We start from the raw sequence: 26,919 nt of genomic DNA, 5'->3' as shown, positions 1-26,919 counted from the left end.
TATATCACTATAACAAATGATTCACAGAGTTTATCTAGGCATAGGAATGGTCTGAATAATTTATTTTTAAGCTCTTCTGGCTCTCCCCATGCAAAATGATTTGGCCTAAAATCATTGCTGGTCTTCGGTGTGGTATCATTTCTTGGGAAGGCTTATTGTGAGAGATTGTTATGCCATTTATAAACACAGAGCTGTGCTTGGATAGAGGAGCAGCAGTGGCACACGTGACTGATGTATTTGCTGATACAGAACTCCAGATGCAGCAGAACAGCAGCAAATGATAGGTGGGAAGGAATGGAAAGAACTCAAATGGTTGAAGTGGGACAGCTGTCATTTATTTACCTGGTCTTGGGAAACAGAGCTGGAGGAGAGGGAAACAAGACAGGTGGAACTGCACAGACATGAGGAGCACTGAGAATGGCGAGATCAAGGAGAGCAGGGCAGGATTTGGGTGGGCAGCCTAAGCCATGGCAGGGACCAGGAATGATGAATGCTTGTCCAACACCAGCAAAGAGGCTGGGCATGAAAGCATAGCAAGCTGTGCTGTCTGTGCACTAAAGGTAACACAGGATTTGTTGTTTGCCTAAGTGGGTCATTGCTGATTCAGAGGCATAAATAACTTGTTACCCCACACTGCAGGTAGTTGGAGTTACCACCTGAAGAATGAAAGGACCTAAGGACAGGCACAGCAGTCCAGGGTAGCCAAAGCCCATAGATATGATTTGACCTGAACTCTTCTTATACTCTTAATTTCTTATTTATATGCTAATAAAACTAAATCCTAGGAATATCTCCCAGGGTCTATAAAATGAAGGTGGGGACAGTGTTTCAGGGTTGTCAGGAAAGGTACTTGCTTAGAAGTAACATTACAGCAGTACTGAATGATGGATATTCTTAATACAGCTGCAATCACTTTTTGCTGCCTGCTCAGTTCTTCCAATGATGCTTGAGATTAAACACAGTTATTTTCCACTGATGCTGGATACTTATTGTGCATTCCCTCTCATTTTCAGTCTGGATGAAGCGTTTTTGCTTCTCTCCTTTTAAAACACACTAAATATGTGGATTGACATGCCAGTATTTTACAGACATTAGCTCTGGAAATAGCAATGTGTGTTCCAGACATGTCCATACAATTGTGTGTGGTGGGTTCTCCTTCACTGCTGGAAAAGCTGGGAGTTTCTTGATATTCCAGCGTATTTATAAATGCCTCATGTTTCTAATCAGTTTGCAACATAGTATTAACAGAGTAAATTTTCCAAGTCAATTTTTTTTGTTAAACAGAGCCGTAACTCAGCCTTGATTTTGCAAATGTTTATCTGCCTGTTTAACTCTGCTCCTCCATGATCCCACTGAGGCCAACAAGCACCTCACACTTGTGGAATAAAACTGTAGAAGTGAGCATGAACACCTGTGACAACACTACTCCAGATTAAAGTAAGGAATTTTTTCTGTTTTGACTCAGTACTATCTGTGTAATCCTGAATTCTTTTGTTTAAATGTAGAATTTATAACATTTCTTTCAAAAATGGAGTATTTTATTAAGACAATCATTTAAGTTGAAATGTATTGAGGCATTTTTCAGACATGGCTAAAACCTGAGGGGAAAAACAGTATCACAAAAATTGAAAGTGCCAATTAAACATCCAAAAGATACATTACTATTTCCATGCAATAATCTCTCAAATGAAACAAGCTTCTCTAAACAATAATTAAAACAAGAAATTCATTATTAGAATCACACTGTTGTGCCCTTTTACTGCTCATTCCTTCATCCCCTCAAAGCTCCAGCCAAGTGTTGTTTAGTAGCTTAAATTTTTAAAGTGCAGGATATGTTATTAGCAAAATGAAAAAATTCTGTTCTTGATAGGGGACTATACTGGCAGTATGTTGCGATTTTCATGCATTTTCCATTATTTTAAATTTCATTAATATTTAATAATAATTGAATGGACATATTAAATCAAATTAGCTGGTTAATGCTATTGGAAAGACTGTATGAGTAGTTAGCTATATCTGAGATTGAAGTAGAAGCACAACTCTTTGGACTATCAGGGAAAGTATCTTGGTAATGTTTCTGATTTTCTCAAAGATAATCCTGGTTTCTCTTTTGTTGCTGACAGAAATTTGAATTTGCAATGTGCACCAAAATTTTATTTCAATTCGGCCTGATGCTAATGTAGGAGCTGCTTGGGATTTTTTTATGCATGTATATTCAGGATTCTAAGCCTATTTACTAATCTCCCAATGAAGTTTTTTTCTTTTTTTTTAATTTACTGACAAGCTGATTGACAGACATCAATTGGAATCCATCAGCACATGCACCACAGGCAGTATTCCAATCATTTCCCAACTCTGTAACACACTGACATATTGGCCAAGATCAGATGTCACAGGTAAATACCCTTTTCTATTCAGCATCAGTGGCAGCACCGAATTTGCCGGTGGTTGGTGTGTTTTATAAAGAAGCTCTGATGATGTGCATTTCCATGTGTAATTACACTCAGTATTTGCACTGAAATAGTTGTCTCTTAAGATCTCTTCTTTTTTTATTAAAATACAAACAAGGTCATGCACTTCTAAAAGATACACTCTTTAACCTTTAATCAGTGGTTTTCCTTCTGGAGAGGGCACGAGGGGGAAAGAGACATTAAAAAAACGGAGCTGTTTCAGACAAAGAAAATCATCCTATTCATCCGAAGATGTTATTTTAATTGGTTAGGAGGAATCATTGTCAAATGTGTTACATATCTGCATGGAATTTCTAGGCAGCCATTGTTGGCAGTGCTGCATTCACTCCAACCGAGGGCACACGGGGTTATCTGGCAGAACTGTGTGAGCCCAGGAAATAAATCTGCAGGAAGCAACCGAGATACTCAGTGTGGCTGTCAGGAGAAGGCTGGCAAAGTGATGAAAGAAAAAACTGCACAATAACAACAATCATTATTTCTTCAATTCTGGGAACTATATCCTGTTAGAGAGACAGGCTAAAAAGTTCACTGTTTGCCATCACAGTTTCATAAAGAAAAGATGACTGATCACAGTGCTAACATTTTTAATTAATAACCTATTCTTTCTTTTTTATAATCTGGATTAATTAGTCCAGACACTCAACAAAACTTGAAGTACAAAAACATTTGGTCAGAGAAAATAATGTGATGTCACAAATAATCCACTTAGGTCATCATTAAGTCCTCATATTATTATGAAAAAAATATCAACAGTCAAGAGACTCATTAGATAGCAGCAGCTCAGAGATACTTCATTATTTATAATACATAAGTACTAAATTAAAGCCAAGTAACTCCCTGGCTAACACGTAAGCGTGCAGGCACATTAAAATACATACACAGTATTTTAATAAAGCACTTTCAGAAATTCCACATAACTAAATAATATTAGACTGTAGGTATGTTTGCTATGTAATATTGAACCTGATTAATTTATTCAAAGTATATTTTTATACCTTCATCCCAGTTAAATTCAGTGCTCTTTAAAGCAGTATAAAAACAAAATCCTAGCATTACCAAGGCAGATCCTTAAGAACAATTTTCAGGTGATCTTCAGGAACAATTTCATTATCAGTGACTCACATGAAAATTTTAATTTCTAAACATGTCCCTAGGGCCCAATTGAAGCTTGTAACATGCCTAAAATAGTGATCAGAAATAAAAAGTCTTCTGGTGATTCCCAAACTGAATTTTGAATTCTTTAACCTGAATTCTTCTTCCAGAGAAACTTTTTACATTTTTGCACCTCCAAAGACTGCCTTAAAACAGTTGCCCAGCACAAGGATATAAACTATTCTCCTAATATTTCAGTTTATTTGCACACTATTGTCTCAACACTTTTTAGCCTAAACTTCCCATGTTGCATACACCACTTCATTCACCTGGTGTGGTGTAAGAGTAGGTGTAAAATTTCATTTTTAAAATTATAAAAATCACCATCAGAGCCACATCAGCCGTGCCCCCTTCCCAGAGCCCTGGTAAAGCCCCAGCAAGAGGAGTCTCGTGCGCGACAGCCCGAGCGCAGTTACGCTTTCAGTTTTTTTTAATTACAAGGCTGATTGGAAAAATCAAGAATGCTCACAGAAGGCTAGCCAGGCCTTTCCTCTGCTTTCACAGTTAATGTAGGCCATACAAATATTAAACTCTAATGCCAGCCTTGAACTTGTTGTGAATGTCAAAACCATGACAAACTCGAGTCAATAATGCATCTGATTTGAGCCACGGGAGGCCAAATACCTTCTGTGAGCTGCAGTTATGACCTTACAAAACAACTGCACTTTTCCAAAATTAATAAAAACCTGCAGTGAAGTCAAAATTGAGGCTGTATCTTTTTTTTTCCCCCTTCCCCTGGCAGTTCTTACCTTTTTGTTGTTCTCTTTAATATCTTGAGGATTCAGGGACTTGTAGTCACTGAGGGGGAAAATGGCACAGTGGGTATGTACAGTATTTGATAAAAGCAGCAGTTTTAAAACAAACTAAATCTAAAAATTTGACATACAATAATATCATATAGTAACTAGCAATTTCACAGCAATTCAATCAACAAAACTAATAGTGTGGAAAATTAAAGGAATAAATAAATAAATAAATAAATAAATAAACACCGATTACATGTTTCATTGCCTGAAGCTTTCCATCTAAAAAAGAAGTTAAGGCAGGGACTAGAGGCCGGCCTTGACAACCAAATTTACCAGGAGGTAATCCGTCCTTGTCAGCGTACAAAGAGCTTATTCCTCTCATCTCATTTCAACACCGGCACAATTCTCATAATCATCTTGAAGTCAGTTCTTTGTATAAGATTAAGAAGAAGAAAAACAAATCACAGAGAGGGGAGAAATAATTGTTTATGCAACAAGGGAGAGCAAAGAGGTCACAAAGTTTGAGCATTCATAAACCTGGTTTCTTAGAGAGGATGGTTCCTGCTTGAAAGGAAAGGGTGAAAACAGTTCAACATCTGAAATGAACAGGGATTTGATTTTTATATAAACTTAACTGTACTGTATTTCTGTAAGAGTTAGCTTATGGAGGCAAAGAGTTCACAACTTACATTAGGTCTGGTCTAAAGTGATGTAGTATTGCACAAAAGGATAAACCATTTCTCCACGACGTAGTAAAATTGGTGATTTTCACTCCTCTGTAGTTTTTTGTAACTTCTTTGCACCACACAAGCAGTGACTGACTAGCGTTTGGCTTTCTCCCCAAAACAGGACTTGGTATTGGGCTTGGCTGGAAAAAAAAAAAAGAAAAGAAAAAGAGAGAAGATGATAAAAGAATTTAATGGAATATGAGAATTAACATTAATTGACCTAACTAGATGATCTTTATCCTTTGATGTGAGTTTGGGTCCTTCACAGCTGTCAGTTTACAATGACTGTAACTTGCAAAAGACACAAATCACAAGTTATTATCTCCAGTTGTTGCCCTAGGCACTTGTCTCCAAAGGATGCAGATATACAGGATTCCAGATCTACACAGGAGGAGAGGCCAAGAATTGTACCAGTGGAAACAACGTGCTGAAACACTTACGGCACATCCCGCACAGCCCACGATACACAGTCCTGCAAACACTTCCCAAAACACAGCCATGGAAAAGCATCCCCACAAGCCCTTCCACTTTCAGTGGAATCAAAGGGCCAGCCAGAGCAGGGGCAGAGTTTGCCATGAGCCACAATCTACTGTCACATCAGGGGGATCAAAGTCACGACATACGACTGGTGCATTGCTTTCCTACAGCCCCACTGTGCAGTTCTTGGCTCTTTCTGTGAGTGTGCAATTGCATAAAGGCAATTATGGTATGGTGTTTCTAAACAGCCACTTCCAACCATACCCAAGGAGTTTCCTCTGCCAGGCTTTAGCTTTTCTACACGGAAAAGGAATTTTGTATGTAAATTGTTATCAGGAGGTGGTTTCTAACAAAAATTATTAGATAATAATGACCATTTCCATAAAGGTTATTTTGACCCTTTTAGTAATATTTTTGTGGGCATGAACCAAGAATTAAAACAGAATATTTCACGCATTTGATGTTTGTCAGACCATCTGCTGTTCCTTAAATTCAGCAGAGAACTTACTGACTGCAGCTGATGTTTTCAAGGCTTACACACTTATTTCTCTAGAAAAATATTGACACTTAAAAAACTTTTCTTAAACAATCAGACAGAATGTGACCGACACAAATCCTAAATGAATTACAGTGAAAGAACTGAGATCACTTATAGTTTCAATGAAACACACTGAAAAGCATATACACAAAAGAAACAAACTGTTGATGCACCTCAGAGTCAGAGAGCTCCCAAATTAAGATAAATAGAGCAAGTAATTCACTCTATCACACCCACTTAAGTTTATGGTCAAACGGATTTCCTCGTTATTGTCTATTTGTGAAAGACCAACGATGCCCCCCCTTGACTGAAGCCTGTCAGTGCTCAGCAATTAGCTGCTGTCACCTGGTTTGTCTTCGCTGCTTCTGGAGAAAAAAAACCACACAGAACCACCGGAGTACTTTTTCATTTACTGTCACAATCAGTCCTAAAAAGTTGTTTCATAAACACACTACCTCCTCATCAGGTAGAAGCACTTTTAAGTCATTTAGAAAGTGCAAAATGTACACACCTTGCTGAGACTTTTTTTAATACCACATCATATGTACAAAATAACTTGTTAAAAATTGCATACTTTTTTTAATCAGCATGAACAAATCCACTAACAATAAGACAAATGTATCTAAATAAACTGAATTAAGAGCTTGACAGGGATATAAACAAAATAGGGAAGGAAAAGCAGCAACAAATGATAAACTTTCTTTACCATGCACAAGATCTAATCAGATAGACAAATATTGCAAAGAAGCTGCCAGACAGTCCAGATTCAGAGTAAAGTAACTAAGATCATGTTTTCCTCCTGTTTTTTTTTTTACAACTTGAAGGAAAAACCATTGACCTAAAATTTAAGGTACTACATTACTTAAACTATATTTGCTATTATAAATTGTATTCATGGAAATAACACTACTACATGGCAATAATTAAAATAGCTCTATTAAGTTGTGGAAAGATGATATTTTAAAAATGTTTTTACATCAAAAAGTTAATTCTTCAAATCATAGAGAATTACTTACCAGATATATTAAAAGTTAACTATAAAGTCTTAATATTGTTGCTGAAATTCACCACAAAAACTTGAAATGTTCCAGTTACCACCTAAATGCTTTATGGTTAACTTTGAAATCACCTTACACAGTATTTTCATTCCAATGTCTTAATTACTCATCTAACAAACTCAAGATGTAACTGAATTTAAAACCAGGTTTTACAAAAGGAAATCCAAAGCTATTAAAACAATAAATTCAGCAGAATTTCACATTTTATTTAAAAATTATCAGTTTTTTAAAAGCTAGATTACAATTCCATGAATACATAAGCTGGAGTTTTTTTCTGTGTTTGTTGGATTTTCCATTTACGTTAGACTTTCCAGAAGTATTTTATCCAGAATATGCAAGATTTAGGATGTACATAATGTACTTAATTTTCTCTTCTCTTAGCTGATAAAGCAGAAGTTACATAAGGTTTTCTTTCCACACTTAATAGTCCAAGTTTTTTTGGATAAAGGTGAAATTAATACTATGCCAATGCTATGCTCTTGATCACCACCTGACTCCAAATTTTGTTATTTAATATATGATAAATATATTTGCCTTTTTTGAGATCAAACCCAAGGGCCCTGAGAACTTGCTTGGAAATGCCTCTAAAAGGCGTCAGATACCCACACCAGATTACCAGACCTGCTCACTGATCAACAGGTTATGGAATCTAATGCAGCTGACTTTTACTGAGCTGTGGAATAACGGCCTGGAAAGTGCAGAGGTTCCAGGGCTGGTCCCTCACATGCTCAGCTCAGACCTAAATGCAGCATCATGTGGATGGATTTATCAGTTGGAGTCAGCACCAGCTTCAGGATATCCTTGTTTCACACTCAACAAAAGCACTGAAGTCTCTATTCTTCTTTTACCTGTTCTGGAAGCTCAGTTAATTTGTTTTCTAGTGTATACATTTTTCCTCTTGGGAGATTATCCCATCAGACCATCACTCTATGTTAAACAAGAGGACAAAAGCTTTAAATATTAGTCTGCATCCCTACATTTGAAAATATTTGACTAGTTGTTTTGCTGCTCTCGGGAACACAGCACCAGGCACATTGATGGTTACAGACTGAGCTGCATCTCTGACACACAGGCCAACACTCAGGAGAAGAAACTCAAGACTGGAAGTCTGATGGGAACATGGTGCTATGGACCAAGACCTCACATGAGACACAAGGAGCAGTCTAAATGAAGACTGTAGGGGCTCAGTTTGAGCTACTCAAAAGCTTGTAGACAGAGGTAGAGGAGTTTAAAGAAAGCAGGAGGCAGTGTTAAAGGCTGGAAGAGAAAGATGCTGAGAGGAGTAAGGAAAAAAAAAGTATGTAATCTAGATGAAAGACTTGTGTGGTTTTGAGTTTTATATTAATGAACAGAACTCCCCAAAGAGAAAAGGAGCTGACAGAACAACCCAGGACTGGTAATTAACTGCAGGAGGAGAGGAAGCTGAGATTGAGACAGACTTGAAAGTCAGAATAGGGAAGACCTACAAACAATGAACAAACAAGTTTTTTTTCCTCAAGAAGTAAATAAGATATTTGTCTCTTACTTGATGGAGCAAAACAAAAGGGATTTTCCCTTACCCCTATCAAACTACGGTGCTTCTGAGGCTCATTGAAAACTATGAAACCATTAAAATGCAAGACAGGTAAATGAAAGGCACAAGTGAGTGAGTGAGAATGCGCAGTATGTGGCTGGATGTCAAAAACGTTTAGGAAACAGCTGAACAGAGCAGTTTGAAAAGCAGGATAAGGTGCAATAGGAACAAGACATCAAATACATTTCAGTCAAACAGATAATTTTGTATCATCAAGAAGATTTTTAAACAACATAGGACTCGACTTAAAGGAGCCTGTGAGTATTAGAATTTGAATATGGCTCATTTAATAGAATTTATGCCTTTGGCAAGTTTTGTACATGTCCAACATGTATTCAATTTTGTTTATCCTGAGCTGTGGAACAGTCTGGGCCTAAGTCAAAAGATGATTTTCACTAGTATCAGGAATATCAAATATAATATGGGAAGAGTGCAAAGATAGAATAAAACTGATTTCAGTTTTATTCAAAAAATGGAAAAAACATCCTGATGACTCAGTTGTGCTGAGATGTTTTTTACTTAGGCTAGTTAGTTACTTTTTTACATAGCAGGTCACCATAACATTATGATGGCTTCAGTGACACAAGAAAATACAAGTGGTGTTGCTCTTTCTTTCTAGTATGGGAAGAGCATCCATATTTTAGAAAATACACATTTCCTAAAAGGAAATGTTAGGAGTTCTGCTATCTTATTACTCTGAAAGACAAACATTGGTTTAGGAGTACAGTTTTTAACTTTGTGCTCTCTGTTCACATTGGCATGGTGTATGGTTACACAAAATATCTCTAGTTCCTACTGTCCCTAAAAATGAAGGAGATAGGGAAATCCAGCTGCTGGGCACAAGTTACAGACTCACTGAATTTATTTCCTGTATATCATTAATAACAAGTATTTAGGCAACCTCCAGGTTTCATCGACATCAGACATCTTAAAACTTTGCCTTCCTCACTCTTCAGCTAATGTGGGTAGGCAATAAAATATAAAATTCTACCTTAAAAACCTTAGGCATAGGCTTTTAATTGCTTATCTTTTTACAGGTTTAATTTTGGCACAACCAAACCAGTTGATGTACAATCGCAACCTTAACATTTAGACATCTGCCTGAGCTCTCACGTTTGAACCTGGCAAGGTGAAGGGGAAGGTGAAATCCTCAGGACACACCTCGAGTGAGCTGTTGGTCAAGTAGGTCAAATTATTTCATGCTAAGGGTTCTCAGTTGCCTGTTACACATTTTGATGGCCACAACTCTGGAAAGAGCTTTTCCAAACTATGCCTGGCAAAAGAAAGGAGAGCAGCCCTGCAGATAACTGCCTCTGTTAACCTTTCCTGTGAGTATTGAGGAAGTGGTCAGGTAGAAAATTATGTTATGTGGTCATACGACAGAAATATGCACGTGCATATAACCTACAGGCATCCAGTGCACACAGATGAGGGAGACACACTAACAGAGGCTACTGCCAAGCACTTCATTTTTTATGTTTTGTTATTATTTGGTAGCCTCGCTTTTACTTTGTCTAGTAATAAAGTAACATTTTTCTTAGCAGAGTCTTTTAGGGTTTTGGTTTGGTTTTCATTGTTGGGGATTAAAAGGATAAAAGAACGCAAGTACTCATAACTAAACTCTAAACCTTCAGAGCCAAAAGCCACAACACATCGACTACTGGACAATTGCCTCACTTGGGCAACGGGACACAAGTGCGTCTGCTCGTGGCAATCAATTAAGAGCAAGACAATTTCGGGATGACTACCTCCCCTGTGGATGTTCTTAGGAGAGAAGAACAGCACTGCACAGGAGTGAGGGCAGCCACCTCACCAGGCTGAGAACCCTTAAATTATTAGCTAATGGCACAGAGAAGATAATGCTAACGAGCTGGTAGAAGAGAAACAAATCTGAGACAACATAATGAATTGGCTACTTATGTGCAAGTAATTTCACCTGATGGTCAGTAAGGCCAGGAAAAAAGTTACAGAGAGCTCCTTCTCAGATTCAACCATTATAAAGGGATTGGCTGAGGCTCACTTCTCTTCCCTGAGGTCACGTAATCTTTGTCTTGAACGGCATGTTTTCAATTAAAAAAAACAAGAAAGGTTTATAATTCATACCATTAAGCAGAGGTGAACACGGGGCTCAGTCTCTGATGATTACACATATTTGTAATGTAACAGTATGAGTAGATCCCATGCAGGGATGGGGCCTCATTTTTCTGCTCTCAGAAGACAGGCAGTCTCCTTGTGTCCACCTTCCTTTCTCCAGTTGTCCTGGTGGCATGTGGGCTGAAGTCTCTGCTCTCATGTAATCTGTGCTGGAAGCCCAGACGAGCTACCAGGATGCTGCTGGTTCACAATCCCTGGCTCTCTGCCATGATGGGAACGTTCAGGGTTTTGGGCAGGTTGCCAGAATTAAGCAACTTAAACCACAGATGAGGAATAGCAATTTTCAAAGCTTTTAACTTTGTTAAATGTGAACTGAACTAGCAAAACGCACCTCCCTGGGCCCAAGGCTATCTCTGCCACATTTCAAAGGCCTGCAGCAAACAATGGAAGTGTTAGAGCTTGTCAGAAAAGGTCACAAGAATCTCTTCTAAAAGAAAGCACAAGGCAAACTAAAAATGAGAGGCACTGCCAATTCTTCCTAAAAACAGTGAACTCTTGTTGCTTTTGCAGGAATTTCTCTTGACAGAGCCATTAAATAAACACAAGTCATTATCCCACTCTTCTGAACATTTCAATGGGCATCGGTTTTTCAGGCAACCTTCTGATGTTGGATCATTAATTAAGGTGACATTGCTCCACAGAAATTTATAGTTACCTATCTTGTAAATCTACTGCATCATTTATATTAAGGCACTACCATAGGCAGATTTATGGAAGCATTAGTCTTTGCCCATGAGAAATCTTTGATTTAAATACTGGAGAACAGAACACAGATGCCAGATTTGTGCAGGTATTGCACTAACAAAGGAAAACGATCTCTGTGTTTGGGGGAGCTGAGAGCACTCAGTATTTTTAAGTCTGGTACTGATGACACAAGGCCATAATACACCTCTTGGGTGACAGCAGCAATAAACCCAGTATATTCTACAATCCTGCATGAGGTGCTGGTGTCCATGAGCTTACATCTGGCAGAAACATGGATGTTCTTAAAGCTCAGCTATAGAGAAATGAGAATTTAATGGAAACAAGTTTTTGCCTTGATTAACTACTGCATCAGCAGCTGACTCTGTGTAAACAATCACAAAATGGATATTAATAAAAATATTGCTTCATTCCCCAGTGTCCAAAGCTGTCCATAGATTATGAGGAGACACCTGAAATTATGTATTTCTTTATTCTTCATCTGTCTTCATCTGTCTTTATTCTACAAGTCAGAGGCAGGTTGGAGACAAGCATTACTCATACAGACACAGAAAGGTCACATTTCAGCCCCGTGTGGAAACAGCTTAGATAAGCCAGAGGCTTTCAGATCAGCTGAACACATTTAGTGTAATCCTAGGGTAGTGGAAAAGCTAATATGAAACAATATCTGAAATGAATGGTCAGTCTGAAAATTTGAACACAGTGGAGAAGGAGGAGAGTAGGAGAAGTCTGTATTTTCTTCCAGTCTTTAACTGCATATGAAAAAGACCAATTGGAAGAATGCAGAGAAATTAATAAAACAGAGGTGGAACAAACAAGGTGCTGCTTAGCATATAAAAGTTAAAAGAAGACAAGCAACAAACATTAATTTGCCATCAACAAATCATGACAATCAGTCCAAGTTCCTTCTATAAGAGGGAAGCAGGCAGGGGAGAAGCATCAGACAACAGAATATGAATGTAGTTGAATTCTTTTAATTATATCCCCAGATGTTCTCAAAAGGAAGAAGGGAAAACAGCCTTAATGAGACTCACATAGGCAAAAACAGGCTGGAAAACTATATTCAAGACTAATTTAAAATGATTCCTGGAATTGTGCATTACAAGGAGGTTTGGAAGAGTATTTCTTGGGTTCAGCAAAGTCTGAATTAGGAAGGTGGACAATACACTAGACAAGGAGCTGGGATGGACATCAAATGCACTAGAAGAACTCCACATAAAAAGGAGAAAAAGTCTGAAGAAAACAAAATGAAACTCAATACGTACATGTGAAATATAGAAAGGAGTAATAATTTACATAAATGCAGGATAAGGAAGAACTGGTTAGGTAAAAGTTCTTCACAAAAGCATGTGGGAGAAACAGTCTATTCAAGCTGAACATAAAGTCAACATCAGGTTGTTGTGAAAAAGACAAACATCACACTGAGATGTACGGACAAGAATAAAGCTTGCAAGACACATACTGCCTCTCCCACTCCACTCAGCATCAATAAAGCCACAAGAAAAATTCTATGTTCAGTTTTCCTTGATGCAGAGTGTACGGAAAATGAGCTGAAAAATCGAGTAGAAAAAGAAAAGCACTAAGAAAGCTGGAGCAAATTTAGGTAATTTATCTTATGGAAAAATGAAAGAGGAAAGTAACACGATAGGTCTTCAAGCATAAAAAACTCTAAAGAGGAAAGAAAGCCCTTTGTCCCCAGTGCCAGTGTTTACCAAAATGAAGTTACAGGCTTTAATTGCAACAGGTCAGACACCAGGAGAGCAATCTAAAATTCAGTATAACAAAGCACTCAAGACTGCCTGGGAAAAACATGGATGTCTTGTTATTGGAGGTATTTAACAACAGGTTGCAGAAATCTTTTGTTTTGTAAAGGAAAACTTGGCCTTTGGGCAAGTAGATGGACCAAGTGCTTCAGAGGCAACTTCTCTGTGTTGCTCAACTCCAGAGCCTACAGGGAGAGGACACAGCTTGCATTGCTGCTGCCATCAGCGAGCAGGAGCCTGGCAGAGCTTCTCTCCATGCTCTGGCAGCAGGGGAAGCAAGCTGGAAAACCCACAATTCCCACCAGCCTCTCCCATCAACCACCAGAAAAACCCCACTTCTCATTTTAAAAATAAATCCTAGAGTGGAGGACCTGATATTATTTGTCTCATGAGCAACTCATGCACCAATTGCCCCCATGTTAATCAGATCTCCTTGCAAAGCACAGCATATTTTAGGTTTCTGCCTGGCACGGCACTGTCTGAATACCCAGAAAGTTCAATAACCACTAACAACTCTCCAAATGAATAACTGTACAGAGTGTGTGTTTTGTCTGTTAGTTGTTTAGGAGACTGGCTATTGAAGAAACATAACCCTACCACTCCAACTGCTCCTCATGAGCACTACCAGCAAGGAAGGCTCTCTGCCATTCAGCACATCTTCACAGAAAGCAAAAAGCCACTTTAAAATCTAGGATACACTGGAAAGGTTTTTTCATCTGCAAGGTAACAACAGTTCAAGGTGAAACCTAGGACAACAGTCAGAAAATAAACCCTACCCAACTGCAGTTGAGTGAAATTAGGTATTTAGGCAAACTGTAAGATGTGAGCAACACTGGTAACCCAATCAGCTGGACTCAGCTCTCAGCCACAGCAGAGATGTCACAAGCAGAGTGAACTGGGCAACAAAAACAACCTTAAGAGGTTTGGGGTTTTTGGAGAAAAAAAAAAAAAGATAACACTTCAAAAAGTCTTCTCTACCAGAAACAGAATGCTTCACTCACAAGCACCATTCATAAACAACAGAAAAAACAAAAGAGCATTACTAAATAAAAGCAAGCAAAAAATTAAGGAATGGAAGGCTTGAATATTCTTGTTTTCATTGCGCAACAGAATGAGCATCATTTAAGCAGTGTGAAGGCAGATTGTTATCTTTACCTCTCTGAATAGTACCTTATTCTGTGAATAGCCCCCACGGAATAACAGCCACTACTCAAGGATTCAATAGCTTAATGAACATAACAAGACTGGCACAATCTGGAGCTTAATTTGCATGCAGTTTGAATATTTTTGCTTTATTAGTTTCATTTAAAAATAAAAATATGTGTAAAAGTGACAGGAATTCAAGTGCCACTTGGCTTAACATATATTTTTCCAGGAATTCCTACACTATCCAAATTGGTTAATTGCTAGAACTTGTTCAGCTAAAAGGAGAAATACATGTTAACTGAAAATATCCTTTTTGTTCTATACTATGCAATGAACACAAGTTTTTTTAGCTTCAGCACTGGCAAATCTATCCTCTTGAAAAATACACACAATTTTCATGCGACAAATTAAATTTGGTGTGGTTATGCTTTTAGCACTCAACAAGTAAAAGCTTGTAAATGAAAAGCTGAAGCATAAAGGTATGGCAAGTCTCATTTAAGAAATCAAAATCTTTGGGAGAGAGGAATGCTCTCCTGCAGAACTCAAGAAAAGCTGCTATTAATTAAACACTGCCTCTGATTAACACTTTACACTACATGTTTATGTTGAAAGTCCTTGTTTAAGCAGATTGTGATACAAACCTAATCAAATCACTGTATTTCATTCTCTTATGATGCCTGGCTAATAACCACACAACAGTTGGAAACTGTCAAAATATTTTACAGCTCAATTGTAATTCCCATCCAAGTCTAAGCATGCAGTAATTGGGCGTTAGCCACGTTCCAGGGGTGTTACAGCAAAGCACAGCAGTCAGGTCTTCTGGGTTTCATTTTTTTAACACATGTAAACCTCCTACATGATCCCCAGGATCTGCTCAATAAAATTTTAAATTAAATGTTAGTGTGCTGTCCACAGAGATAGGGCTTTTATTTCATTAATTCAATGTAGTATTCAAGTCAACATTTTAAAAATTAGCTGAATATTCAGAACTACAGAATTTGTTCAGCACTATTTTTTCCCCTGGTTTAAGTTCCCTCATATTAAAAAAAAATTCTGTCAGATAAATAATATATAAATATTTTGGAGCAAAACATTACATGGTAGATATTGTAATACTAAAAGCTTTGAGAAAAAAATGCTGATTTTTGACTTCAAGGAACAAATTTTGCAGATCATATATATGAGAAGTATTCCAAGCTGCAGAGAGAGAGAGTATTGCTACAACATAGTAATGTGAGGAACTGGACAGGGTTTTTAGCAAGCACTATGACACATGCAATGTGCACAGCACACCTGAGCATCCCATTCAGATGGCAGCTTGGTGGGTTTCCCTGAGCACACAGCCCTATGGGTGTTCCTGATCGTTTGGGGTTTGTATTCTTAAGGCAGAATCAGACACAGATCCTTCCCCTGTACTCTGCATTGGTGAGGCCACACCTTGAGTATTTTGTTCAGTTCTGGGCCCCTCAGTTCAGGAAAGATATTGAGGGGCTGGAGCGGGTCCAGAGAAGAGCAACAAGGCTGGTGAAGGGACTGGAGCACAAGTCCTGTGGGGAGAGGCTGAGGGAGCTGGAGTTGTTTAGCCTGGAGAAGAGGAGGCTCAGAGGTGACCTCATCACTGTCTAGAACTACCTGAAGGGAAGTTCTAGCCAGGTGGGGGTTGGTCTCTTCTCCCAGGCACTCAGCAATAGGACAAGGGGGCACAGGCTCAAGCTCTGCCAGGGGAAATTGAAGCTGGAGATGAGAAAAAAATTCTTTCCAGAGAGAGTAATCAGGCATTGGAATGGGCTGCCCAGAGAGGTGGTGGATTCCCCATCCCTGGAGGTTTTTAAACTGAGATTGGACGTGGCACTGAGTGCCATGATCTGGTAAATGGACTGGAGTTGGACCAAGGGTTGGACTTGATGATCTTGGAGGTCTTTTTCAACCCAGTCAATTCTACGATTAACCCATTCATTAAGTGTCCCTAACTCACAGTGACAGACAGATGAAATCACTGGATGCCAAATATGTTACTGTCCAATGGATTAAAATCCTTCAAGGGGCATTATGTCTTTGACCTTCCAAAAATGGTAGGAAATATTAAAGAGTTTTTTGGACTTAATTTGCATGGTGTGTTGCATAAAATGATGCACTCCTGAAAGGTTCTCAATTGGTCCCCAGATGATGCAATGATTAATGTGTTTCTGATGGGAGCTGCTGCTGATTGCAAATACTCATGTGCAGACAGAACCAGGAAACACTTGGATAGAAAGACTGCACCAGGGGACTTCAGTCTTCCAACCAGTGCTCTTAGAAGGAGCTGCAGGGGAAAGTATCAGTTGCTCTCTCTTAGGCTGGGGGATGAGATCAGACTTATCAGAGAACCACTAGGAGCTACAGGGGGAAAAATTTCTGCCAGCACAAATTTAGAAAACTCACTCAAGCCTCATACATCATCTTTAACATGTCTGATCATGCCCAGGTGTTACAAATGTAGAGCACTTATCACTCACACATCTCAGTCTCCTGCAATACTTTTCACTGCACAAGCACCTCAGGATAGGTGGAGGAGGGAAGAGAAGGGAGCCTTCATTCCTACACAGGAATTTCCATGCTTTGGGAAGTGTAAATTAGAGCATTACTACTAGTCTGACAGTAAGTTTGCTAATAAATGTGTAGCAACATATCTAATTGCATAACGAGAGATTAAATGATTGTGACAATCTTTGCAATGGGAAGAATAAAGGAAAGAGAAAGTTAATGTAAGGGAGAGGTCTGGTAACACAGCAAAATAGCTGCAGTTTCAAAACTTTGATATATTTATAAAAGTCAAATGCTCCAAGTAAGTTTCTATTGGAATCTACAAAGTTTGTTCTTATATAGCGTTAGTTCCAAGTTACATGAGTGCCTAAAAGTTATTTAAACGTGTAGGAGACATCATCTTATAAATAGGAGTTTTTCAGACTTCTAGGCAACACTCAGTAGCAAAAGCATGACCCAATAAGTACAGTGGAAATAAGTACAGTGGGAAATAAGTACAGTGACATAATTTGACTAAGACCTCCCTTACCTTTAAAGCTTCACAGGAGGGGAGTTTAAACAGCAGCTTTGCCTACAGTTAAAATAAATTTCACAAAGTACTCAAATAGAAGCACTAGTGGAGAATGATGAGTTGAGGAATATATAGAGTGCACGTTGCTTTAGTCATAGTTTAGTTCTCAATGAGTTACATTCACATAAGGTTTTTTTACCACATGTAAATACTTAAAAGCTATTTAGCAATGATTTTTATTATCTCCTATTTATAAAACCTTGGCAGTATTAAGTGCTGCTACTTCACAATCCCTTCTGCCCGTTTGGGGGTGGGTGGGGGGAAGCAGAAAGGGGAGGGCACTGGATTCTCAAAAGAGGAGTTTAGGCAGGCAAGATTGGTCTGATTGGTCTCCAAAACCTCTTTGCAGCTGGTAGAGACATGTTGTTTGGAAGACTCTTCAGAACAGAAGTCTGACTAAAATGCTCCTCATGAGCCTCAGGGGATGCTATCTCTGTCTATAGAACACTACAGAGGTATTTTATGTCCTACAGCAGACATAAGCAATATATTTGTAACCAATTTCACTACAAAAAGAGGTCAATTCTTATGGAATCTAAACCTACAACTTGCAGCCAAACTCACCAACCAGTTTTAAAAAGAATTCTCTTAAGTCAAAAAGGACAAAAGAGAAAACAATACTATAGTAGGATTTGACTTGTCTCTTACTTCCTTTTTACTCAATAAATATGAAAATATCCCATTTTTAAATATATATACACACACACACACACTCATATATATATTTTTTTTTTAATGTGAATCTATTTCTCAAATTGCTCCAAGCAGATATGCATATTCCAGAGGGACACAGATCCCCTGGTTGGGGCTCCAGACAGAATCCATCACTTATGCAGGGACAGCAGCAAGGACAATGTTCAGCAGTTTAAGGATGTGAAATTACTAAAACCTGCTCCTAAAGCAGAGCCACTGCACGATCTTACTTTCTGTATTCTTTTTCTTCTGTACTGGGCATCAAATACTGGCAGAGTGACTGTCAGTGAAAGTGAGACTGAGGGTGATGAAGGGCCAATTACATGTGTCAAAAAAAAAAAAAAAGCACAAGCCCCAAAATCCAGAGCAATATATTTCATTTGTTCAGGGACCAGTCCCACTACTGACTTCCTCCAAATAACAAAGGGAATATTCTCCCAGAGATGAAGGTGCTCTGAGGCAAACCACTTAATGTGCCATGTGTTGTAGGGGTTCTACATGTCTTTAGATACTTGCAAAAAAAGACAGATCATGATTATAAATCAACCATTTGTTTGTCCAAGGTGACCAGAAATGGAAGAACATTTCAAAAATTTGGAGGCTCTCATCAGAATTTTCTACTTATTCCCTATTACTCATACCTATGTTACATCCTGGTTCTACATTTGAAAACAATGGTAAGTATGTAAACATAAAAAAATATAGTGTCCTACAAGAGAAACTAATTCTATTAGGCAAAATCCCAAACCTGTTTTTTGCAAAAGCCTAATTTTCTTGCCATAAAGAAATGTAAAAACAGTTCAACACATTTGCAGAGAAAACTCCTTCCCTGGAAAACCCTCAAAGGCAATTTTTCATCTCCTTTTCCTTTTCTTTTAAATAATAACAGTAATATTATATTAGCATTTTAAGTACAATGGAAGGGTTGTGGTTACAGTTATAAGAATTTGAGCACTGAAACAATTTGAGCATTTGGTTTGCTACAGTTTTATACTTAACCTATTGATTGTGTTCTGATCTACACACCCACGTCTCAAAACAAAAGACTGAGTCACTTTATGCTCCTGAGTCACTGCTGTCAATGCCAATCATGACAGATGACCTACCAATAGCACAGAGTGCCACAAGGGCACTTCAGAATAGCATCAATTCTTCAGCATTGCTTTAAGAAGATAAAAACAAAGCTTTTTGCAGAGTTCTGGAGAGGACTTTGGCAACATTATGAAAAGGGGTCACAGTGTTATGGAATATGGTTGAGTTATGAAGCAGATTCTAGGACGAAACACTTTAATTATGACCTGTTAAGCCATCTGTATCAAATTCCTGTCTGAATTCACTTTGTAGTAAGGTTGTGTGCAGATAATAAAGGTGTATTTGTTATATGTAAAGGTATACACGTATATACCTTTCTATAAAGCAAATAACCATACTTACCATAGTAACAAACATATGAAGAAATAGCTTTGTATATACCTATATACACACACAGAAAGAAAATATACACACACACTCTCTCAATATATAAAAAACTCCTCAAGCTTACATGAAATAACAGAAACACATTCTGTTTTCTAAAATGACTTTCATTATGCTCCAGAAGCATAAAATATAAGGCAGCTCCTTGCAAAAATGAAGTATACAAAAATAGAACTCTGTTTCTACTTATAACTATCTCCAATGGTGCGAAATTTTACGATACTTTTAAAGCTCGATTGGCTGAGTTGGATTCTAAAGATCTATTTGCATTGAAGCATGCCAAGAAACTTGACCCTTGCAAGGCTATAGGATTACAGTTCCTTGTCTCAAAGGTGTTGATGAGGTGAGGGAATACAGAGATTTTAGCTGGCCTGCCAAAGAAAAGAGATTGCACTCTTCTTGTGGATTGCCCTGTAAACACATAAAAGACAGCCAAGGAGCTAGCAACTGTTCTAAGAGTAATCAGGCATTGGAATGGGCTGCCCAGAGAGGGGGTGGATTCCCCTTCCCTGGAGGTTTTTAAACTGAGATTGGACATGGCACTGAGTGCCATGATCTGGTAAAGGGACTATAGTTGGACCAAGGGTTGGACTTGATGATCTTGGAGGTCTTTTCCAACCCAATTGATTCTATGATTCTATGATTCATGGAACCTTGGAAGAAAAGATTTCACATCTCAGGAACATAATTCAGGAGCAACTAAAGGACCTCAACTTCTCGTTGCCTTCAGTGGACTCTGCTTAAAGTCTCATGAACGCCAACAAAAATCCAGGTGTCCAACAGTCAGCACCCAACTGTTGTTTCAAAATATATTTCAGTGTTTTTGCTGTGTGACTGTAACAGCCTTTCACACAGTTGTGCACTCACCAACAATGTGTGCAGTGATGTACACTGAGCCCACAAGGAAATAAAGGCGACTTTCAACAGCCACAGTGGGCATTAATCCACTCTGTGCAAATAACAGTTCTATGCTCCTGGTGCTAATGATGCCAGGCATGCATATGAAGTTGTTCCTAGTCCCAAAATTAAACATCACAGCCTCTTTACCAAGGTAACAAAAATTAGGAATGAAGCCTCCAGCACCTACAGAGCTGTGTTGTTCAAGATAGTCAATCCCTGGCAACAATAGGGGTTTGGGGGGGGGGGTAAATTCTTTGGTTTGGATGGGTTTGTTTGGGGTTCTTTTTTCATTTTGGTGGTGGGAGACTTGTTACAACTACTGAGTACACTGAGTGGCACGTCATCAGCTCGTGGTAACCCACAGCTCACCTCAGCAAGCTCTGCTCTTAAGGAGTACAGGAAGAAGCAGGATAAGATGTATTAGAAGATGTTTTACCATGCTACATCCTCTGAATCCCAATGATTTTGCTACTGTGAGAGACTGCCCTCTCAAAAGCATAGCTCTCTTTAAAGTGTAGTGAAGGCTTTTAATCAGTGGGTGTTTAATCAAGCTCTTAAATATTACCACTGAACTAATACATTAAGCTCCCCAATATTTTTCATAACATTTACAACATGATTTCCTTAATTACTTTAGTTTCTAGCTGGCTCCTTTAAAGCTTTCATTGAGCTGGAGCACATGATTTCATTCACACTTTAAAAGCTTTTCCCATACATGCTTTTCAGAGCTGATTTGTCTGAATTATACATACGAATAATATTTAAATTTTGTGAATTATTCATTATTACAAGCTATGAAGCATCACTTAAGGGTTAACACAACTATCTACTAAATTACAAAACAGCTCTTGTCAATAATGAAACTAAGTAAGTTTCAAAGACTTTACTGTATTTTATAAAGGTAATCAAATACTTCCTTTTAAATCTACTACGTAAAATACATTTGCATGTCATCTTTTTACTGAGATAAAAACAAATTCAGTATATCTAACGGGCACATAAAAAATAAAACTACTTAAGATATATCAGAAAGAGTTGTTGCTTTAAATATATTCTTAACCTTTTTTCTCCCCTTTTCTGTAACAGTCTCTATGTAGTGCTTGCACTGTATTCATTTGAGAACCATGTACATACTTCTGCATAGGATAACTCAAATAAAAAATATTTCGTATTGAAATGGCTAATTCTCCAGTAAAACAACACCTCTTTTTCCCCCCTGTATACTCCATCTTTGTTTTCCTCAAAACAACTTGAAACACAGGAACCTAAAAATACCATACCCACCACAAAGCCCTTAGATAGCTCATATAGCGACAGTTTCAGAGAACAGACTTCTGCTGAAAGAACAGAAAGAAATAGATTTAAAAGGAGGCAGTGAATCAAAAAATCATGCCTTTAGCTTGATGCCAATAAAAACCAGGATCACTCAGTTCCTTTGGACTGTTTTCTATTTATTTTCTTTTCTTTTATGTGGTTAATATTTTAGGAAATTGTTGGGTTTTTTCCTTCCCCCCCCCTTTTGTGTCACTACAGACACTCCCTTTAGGCAACTGTGCATCAACAATCCTCCCACGTTCAAAGTCGGCTACATCTGTTGCTCTTTCCCATTGTTGAAAATTCCTGCCTTAATCCTATTTGACTTTATTCATGCAAAGGTCATCCTGAATTCAACAAATGGAGGGGTGATAGCAAGCACACTGTTGAACATGGCTAAAAATGCTGTTGTAGAACATGCAGCTAGTGTGCCGGCACTATCACACCAGCACTCGGGGTATTATGCAGCTCCTTGTCATCAGAGCTGTGTTGCAATATGAATTGGCAGCATATTTCTCCCAGCAACTCAGGAATACAACGCTTTCCCTCTAACTGGCTTGGTTTTCTCTCCTTAAAAACAGATTTGCGCTTAGCTTGTGTTTGCCAGCGAGCGTGACTACAACATACACATATCACACCTGACTGTCTCACATGCCCCAGGGCTCAGCTCCTGGCAGCTTTGGCTTCCACTTTTCTCCTGTGTTTTACCTCTCAGTATATTTAGCTTCACAAATTTATTTAATTAACCTGCCCACCTAAAGGTAATGGTGATCACTATTTTAAATAGATTAGGCAAAAGCCTACCTAAAAATACTTTGACAAAGCAAGGTAGAATAGCTAATACATGCACCTCATTTTAGGGCCATTATTGCACTTTAGATTTGCTTACAAATGTCATTTATTTTGGTTTTAGACTTATTCTTCTTTCCCAGAAACAAAAAGCATTCTGGCTTAGACCTGTGATTTATTCCTACACTTAAGTATCTGATCCAAACCAAAGAACATTTAGCAGGAACAGTGAATTAACGAGCAAACAAAAGTTAACTATCAGACTGATTTATGAAGGGAAGATAATTGTTTTTGTAATATTTCCATAACTCATCATGACAGCAGCAAAAGAATATTTATTCATGCACACTTATTTACAGTTTGAGGTGCTTGCCAACCACGATGAACCAAACCCACCCCTCAGGCAAACAGAGAACTAGGCTATTGTTGGTGTGTTCCTTCACTGAGCTCTGCACCGAGGGTCATGGGTGGTGGAGAGAGGACCCAGCACTTTAACTATCTAAACCAGCCCCAACATAAAGCTTGAGCTTAATAGCTACAAATGCTACACCAACATCAGCTTCTACAAATTGTGCTGACCTCCTCATTATGTGCAAGGGAACATAGGAAAAAAATCAAGTTTTCAATTTAAAAGCTGTTCAGTACCCTGCTTGTTTGGGTCTTGTTAAGGATCCTGATAATAAGGTGTAAAAACTGTACAGAAAAGGGATAGATTTTATCAGATTGTCTTGTGAAAATTTTGAGGATCTTTGTTTTGATTGTAGTTTAAAAAAACATCTTACAAGAAGAGCAGTGTTTCTTCTTTCTTCTTCCTCTAAAACTGAACAGGAGTGACAGTCTGTGAAGAGCAGCATGAGATTCAAAGTCCTCCAAGCCCTTTGAAATCGTTAACAGGAATGGCAGGAAGGTGGCCCTCCAGCACCTGCAACATGAGGTCTGTCTGCCTCCTCTCAGCTCCTTTCTACTGGAGAAGCAAAGGCCAATAACTAACATCTGGTTAAGGATTTCCAGATTACACCTCCCAGAAGCTATTCTAGATCTCACCAGGAGCTCACCTAATGCACTTGTTACTCAGGTATTTCGGAAGGCCAGGACTCCACCTGACCAGCAGGTGTGTCTGGGCATCATCCCTTGTCCTCTGGGAGGGAAACCAAGCAGTGCCATCAAAGTCCTGATATTCAGGAACCTCAGCACTCCAGAAACCTTAATGCTCCCAGCAGCTCCTAACTTCTTCTTAGGGATATTTTAAGGATATATTTCAGACAAATGCCTTTGGCACCTCCATGGGAAGACCAGTCTGCTCCCAGTCCTGCAGCAATGGATGCAGTGTGAGACTTGTCTCCAAGGCAGTGTGAGCTCAGCTCACACTCCCTGCTCTCTATGTGGAGATCCTCCACTGTTGTTCCCTCCATCTCTCTCTCCTCTGAGACTTCAAGCATTGGGTTCACCTCCCAGTGTGAGAGGTTAGAGACTGGAAAAGACAGTGTGAGTGTTCCTACCATTCCAAGGCCTTCTTCTCTCCCCTGTTCTCAGCAGCTTTTATACAGTCCCTGAATCAGGACATGAGTCTAATTTGACCATTCTTGCACTGGGGGACAAGACAGACTGTTGGGCACTTCATTTAAAGAAATGGAAAAAATTGTATAAATCATCACATATAGTTATATAAGAAAAACTAAAGAAATTCTTGAATTGGTGTAATTTTTGAATAAAATAGGAAAGAAGTATTTTTTGTTAGTTTGCCAACATGGAATGGTGCTGGCATTTTAATGGCACACTGCAACACTTTGTCACACAATATGTGTGTTGGCTTTTCCACCTTCTGCCAGAGATTAATTTTTTTTTTCACAGAAGGGTGCATAAACTTAAACTTCCAAATTGAAATAAAACATATGAAATAACTGCCATTACATATCTAAAGAGCATATTTTCCCACAATAAGTGAAGTAATATTTTATAACAACAAACCTGAATACTGTAACCTGTAAATGTAAGTTAAATATAAAAATCTGGCTTGTAATGTCACAACACTGGTGAAGTTACCAGACCTTACTTGCACCGACATTTTGCAGAAGTGCTAACTGGTGCAACCCAGAACTGCTGCAGGCACTGACAATGTTTCCATCCATTTCAGTAGGAGCTACACCACACCAATAATGCAGAAATACCTTTAAGAGCAGTTGTAAAAATAGCAGAAGCAGCCAAGCATTTCTCAAACCTGCATATTATATATGTTAATATGCAATGAAAAATATTTTTCTAGGACAGCTCTGGAGACCTGTTGTCTGCATCCCCACTACTAGTAAGCATCTAAAGAAACAGTCAGACACATAAGCAGTAGAACTGAAAGCTGCCAAATGAAGCGTTCAAAAATTATGGTTACAAATACATTTTTAATTAGTATACTTTGAATAACTGCATATACATATTTCTGAAGAAAAACTGATGTTCACAAAAAAAACCCAATTCCAAATTACTGGAAGGTAATGCTTTTGAGTCCTCAGTCTGAGTGAAGACCTGACCCTACAGAAAACTGATTTTTTTATGATAGTTTCTGTGACATAAACCAGCACTTCTTCAGCTGCATGGCACTACAGTCAAGTCAATAGCTGTGCTAATTTGGTTGGACCAAGCTGTGAACTTGGGGAAAAAAACCAAACCCCAAACAACCATAGTCCAAAATCTGGTTCAAGAGCTTAACCACCACCCATAATGAATTCATGACAGGGAGAAGGATCACATTCACTGCTCCTGGACAGCATTCAGTTGCTCAATTGTCACAGAAAGCAGTGCCTTTCACTGACCCTTGGCTCAGCACACAACCTGGATCTGTTCCCTGTGGAACAAACACATACATGACTCATGAGCTTTGCAGAGAGACCTGTGTGAGATGATGTGTTTCCAACTAGGTAACACTCTGGCATGTGCTTGAAAACGGGATAAAACTGGAAGAAAGGGGCTGAGGTTGGCAGCAGTTCAGCTCTGCCTCCAGAACTGCTACAGGAACATGAGGGCAAATTCCTGACTCACCTGGTTTTTAACCTCAAATTCTGAAGAAAGCATCTCTCTTAGAGAAAATGTGACTACAGAGCAGCACCTAAACCTTTTTGTATGCAATTCAACTGGCTTGTTACCAGAAAATGGGCACAAGACATTTCAGTCAGAAGGGTAGAAAGCCACAGAGAGAACAAAGAAGGGCTTGATTTAATCTATAGTCTAGAAATGGAGTTCTGTTGGCACCAATCATGGGACTAGTATGAAGGCAACATAGTCAAGTTGACAAGCACCATTTAAAACTCATGCAAACAGTAATAAGAAAGTGCTTTTAAGTGTTGCCTTAAAATCGGAGCCTCTTTTATTCCTTAACACTCGAAAAGCTGCAAGTTGAATGACTTGTCTGTGCTTCCATATGATTATCTCACTATCTCTCTGTTCATATTAAAAGTGTGCAGCTGGTCTTTTTTCCTATTAAAAGAAAAAATGTCTTCAGGCTGCATGCAAAGAGATTTTCTCAGAGTGCCTTTTCTCCACAAGTTCATAAGAGTAGATATCTTGCAATTCTATCAAGCACCTCCCAAGTTTTCCTTGGGCTTGGCACACGGAGTGACAAAGATCTCATGCAAAGAAGCTGCACAATTCCTTTGCAGTGAATGCGAAGCTGAAAAGGAGCAAAATCATTAAAGAGGATGCTCCAGAGAGCCAGAAGTCCTTATGTGAATGAACAACTGGAGATACTTTTGATACCAAGAGACAGTGAGTGATGTCCATCTCCCATTTGGAGTTTAATGCAGTTTCTCTACATAGTTGCATTACTGCACCTATGTTTTAGATGAAGTCCTCCTACTGTTTGGTCACATAAGGTTGATAATGCTGAGGGAAATAAAAGTGGAGAAAACAAGCAACTGGAGCCCATGAGATCCCTGAGAGCTTGGAGAGCAGTGCCTAGTGTTGTATGGAATGTCACTTCTCCCTCATGCTACTAAACCTACCTGATTGTTTTGTGCTTTATCTCTAAGCATTTATTCTGACTTAGAACAAATAAGAAGGAGAAAAAAAAATTAAAAATTACAAGTTTCTTCTTGCTCCTTGAGAAGTATCTGCGAACTTCTTTCATAAGAAAGTAATTTGTACCTCATTTGCTGTGT

The 26,919-nt window shown here is 38.6% G+C and overlaps 1 protein-coding gene across 11 annotated transcripts in view; it reads right to left on the bottom strand.

Annotated features, from left to right (window-relative positions):
- EHBP1 (EH domain binding protein 1) overlaps nucleotides 1–26,919 on the bottom strand; it is a 226,009-nt gene that overhangs the window by 76,459 nt on the left and 122,631 nt on the right. For all 11 annotated transcript variants that reach the window (XM_071582029.1, XM_071582030.1, XM_071582033.1 and 8 more), the window contains 2 exons: nucleotides 5,059–5,237; nucleotides 4,373–4,421 (listed from right to left, as the gene is read on the bottom strand). In XM_071582029.1, the coding sequence (XP_071438130.1) occupies nucleotides 4,373–4,421; nucleotides 5,059–5,237 (228 nt within the window). The remainder of the gene's footprint in view (nucleotides 1–4,372; nucleotides 4,422–5,058; nucleotides 5,238–26,919) is intronic.

This window comes from Pithys albifrons, chromosome 2, assembly GCF_047495875.1.
Source record: "Pithys albifrons albifrons isolate INPA30051 chromosome 2, PitAlb_v1, whole genome shotgun sequence".
NCBI lineage: Eukaryota > Metazoa > Chordata > Aves > Passeriformes > Thamnophilidae > Pithys > Pithys albifrons.
Note: the sequence above shows the minus strand (reverse complement) of the source record. Positions and strands in the feature narration are given on the sequence as shown.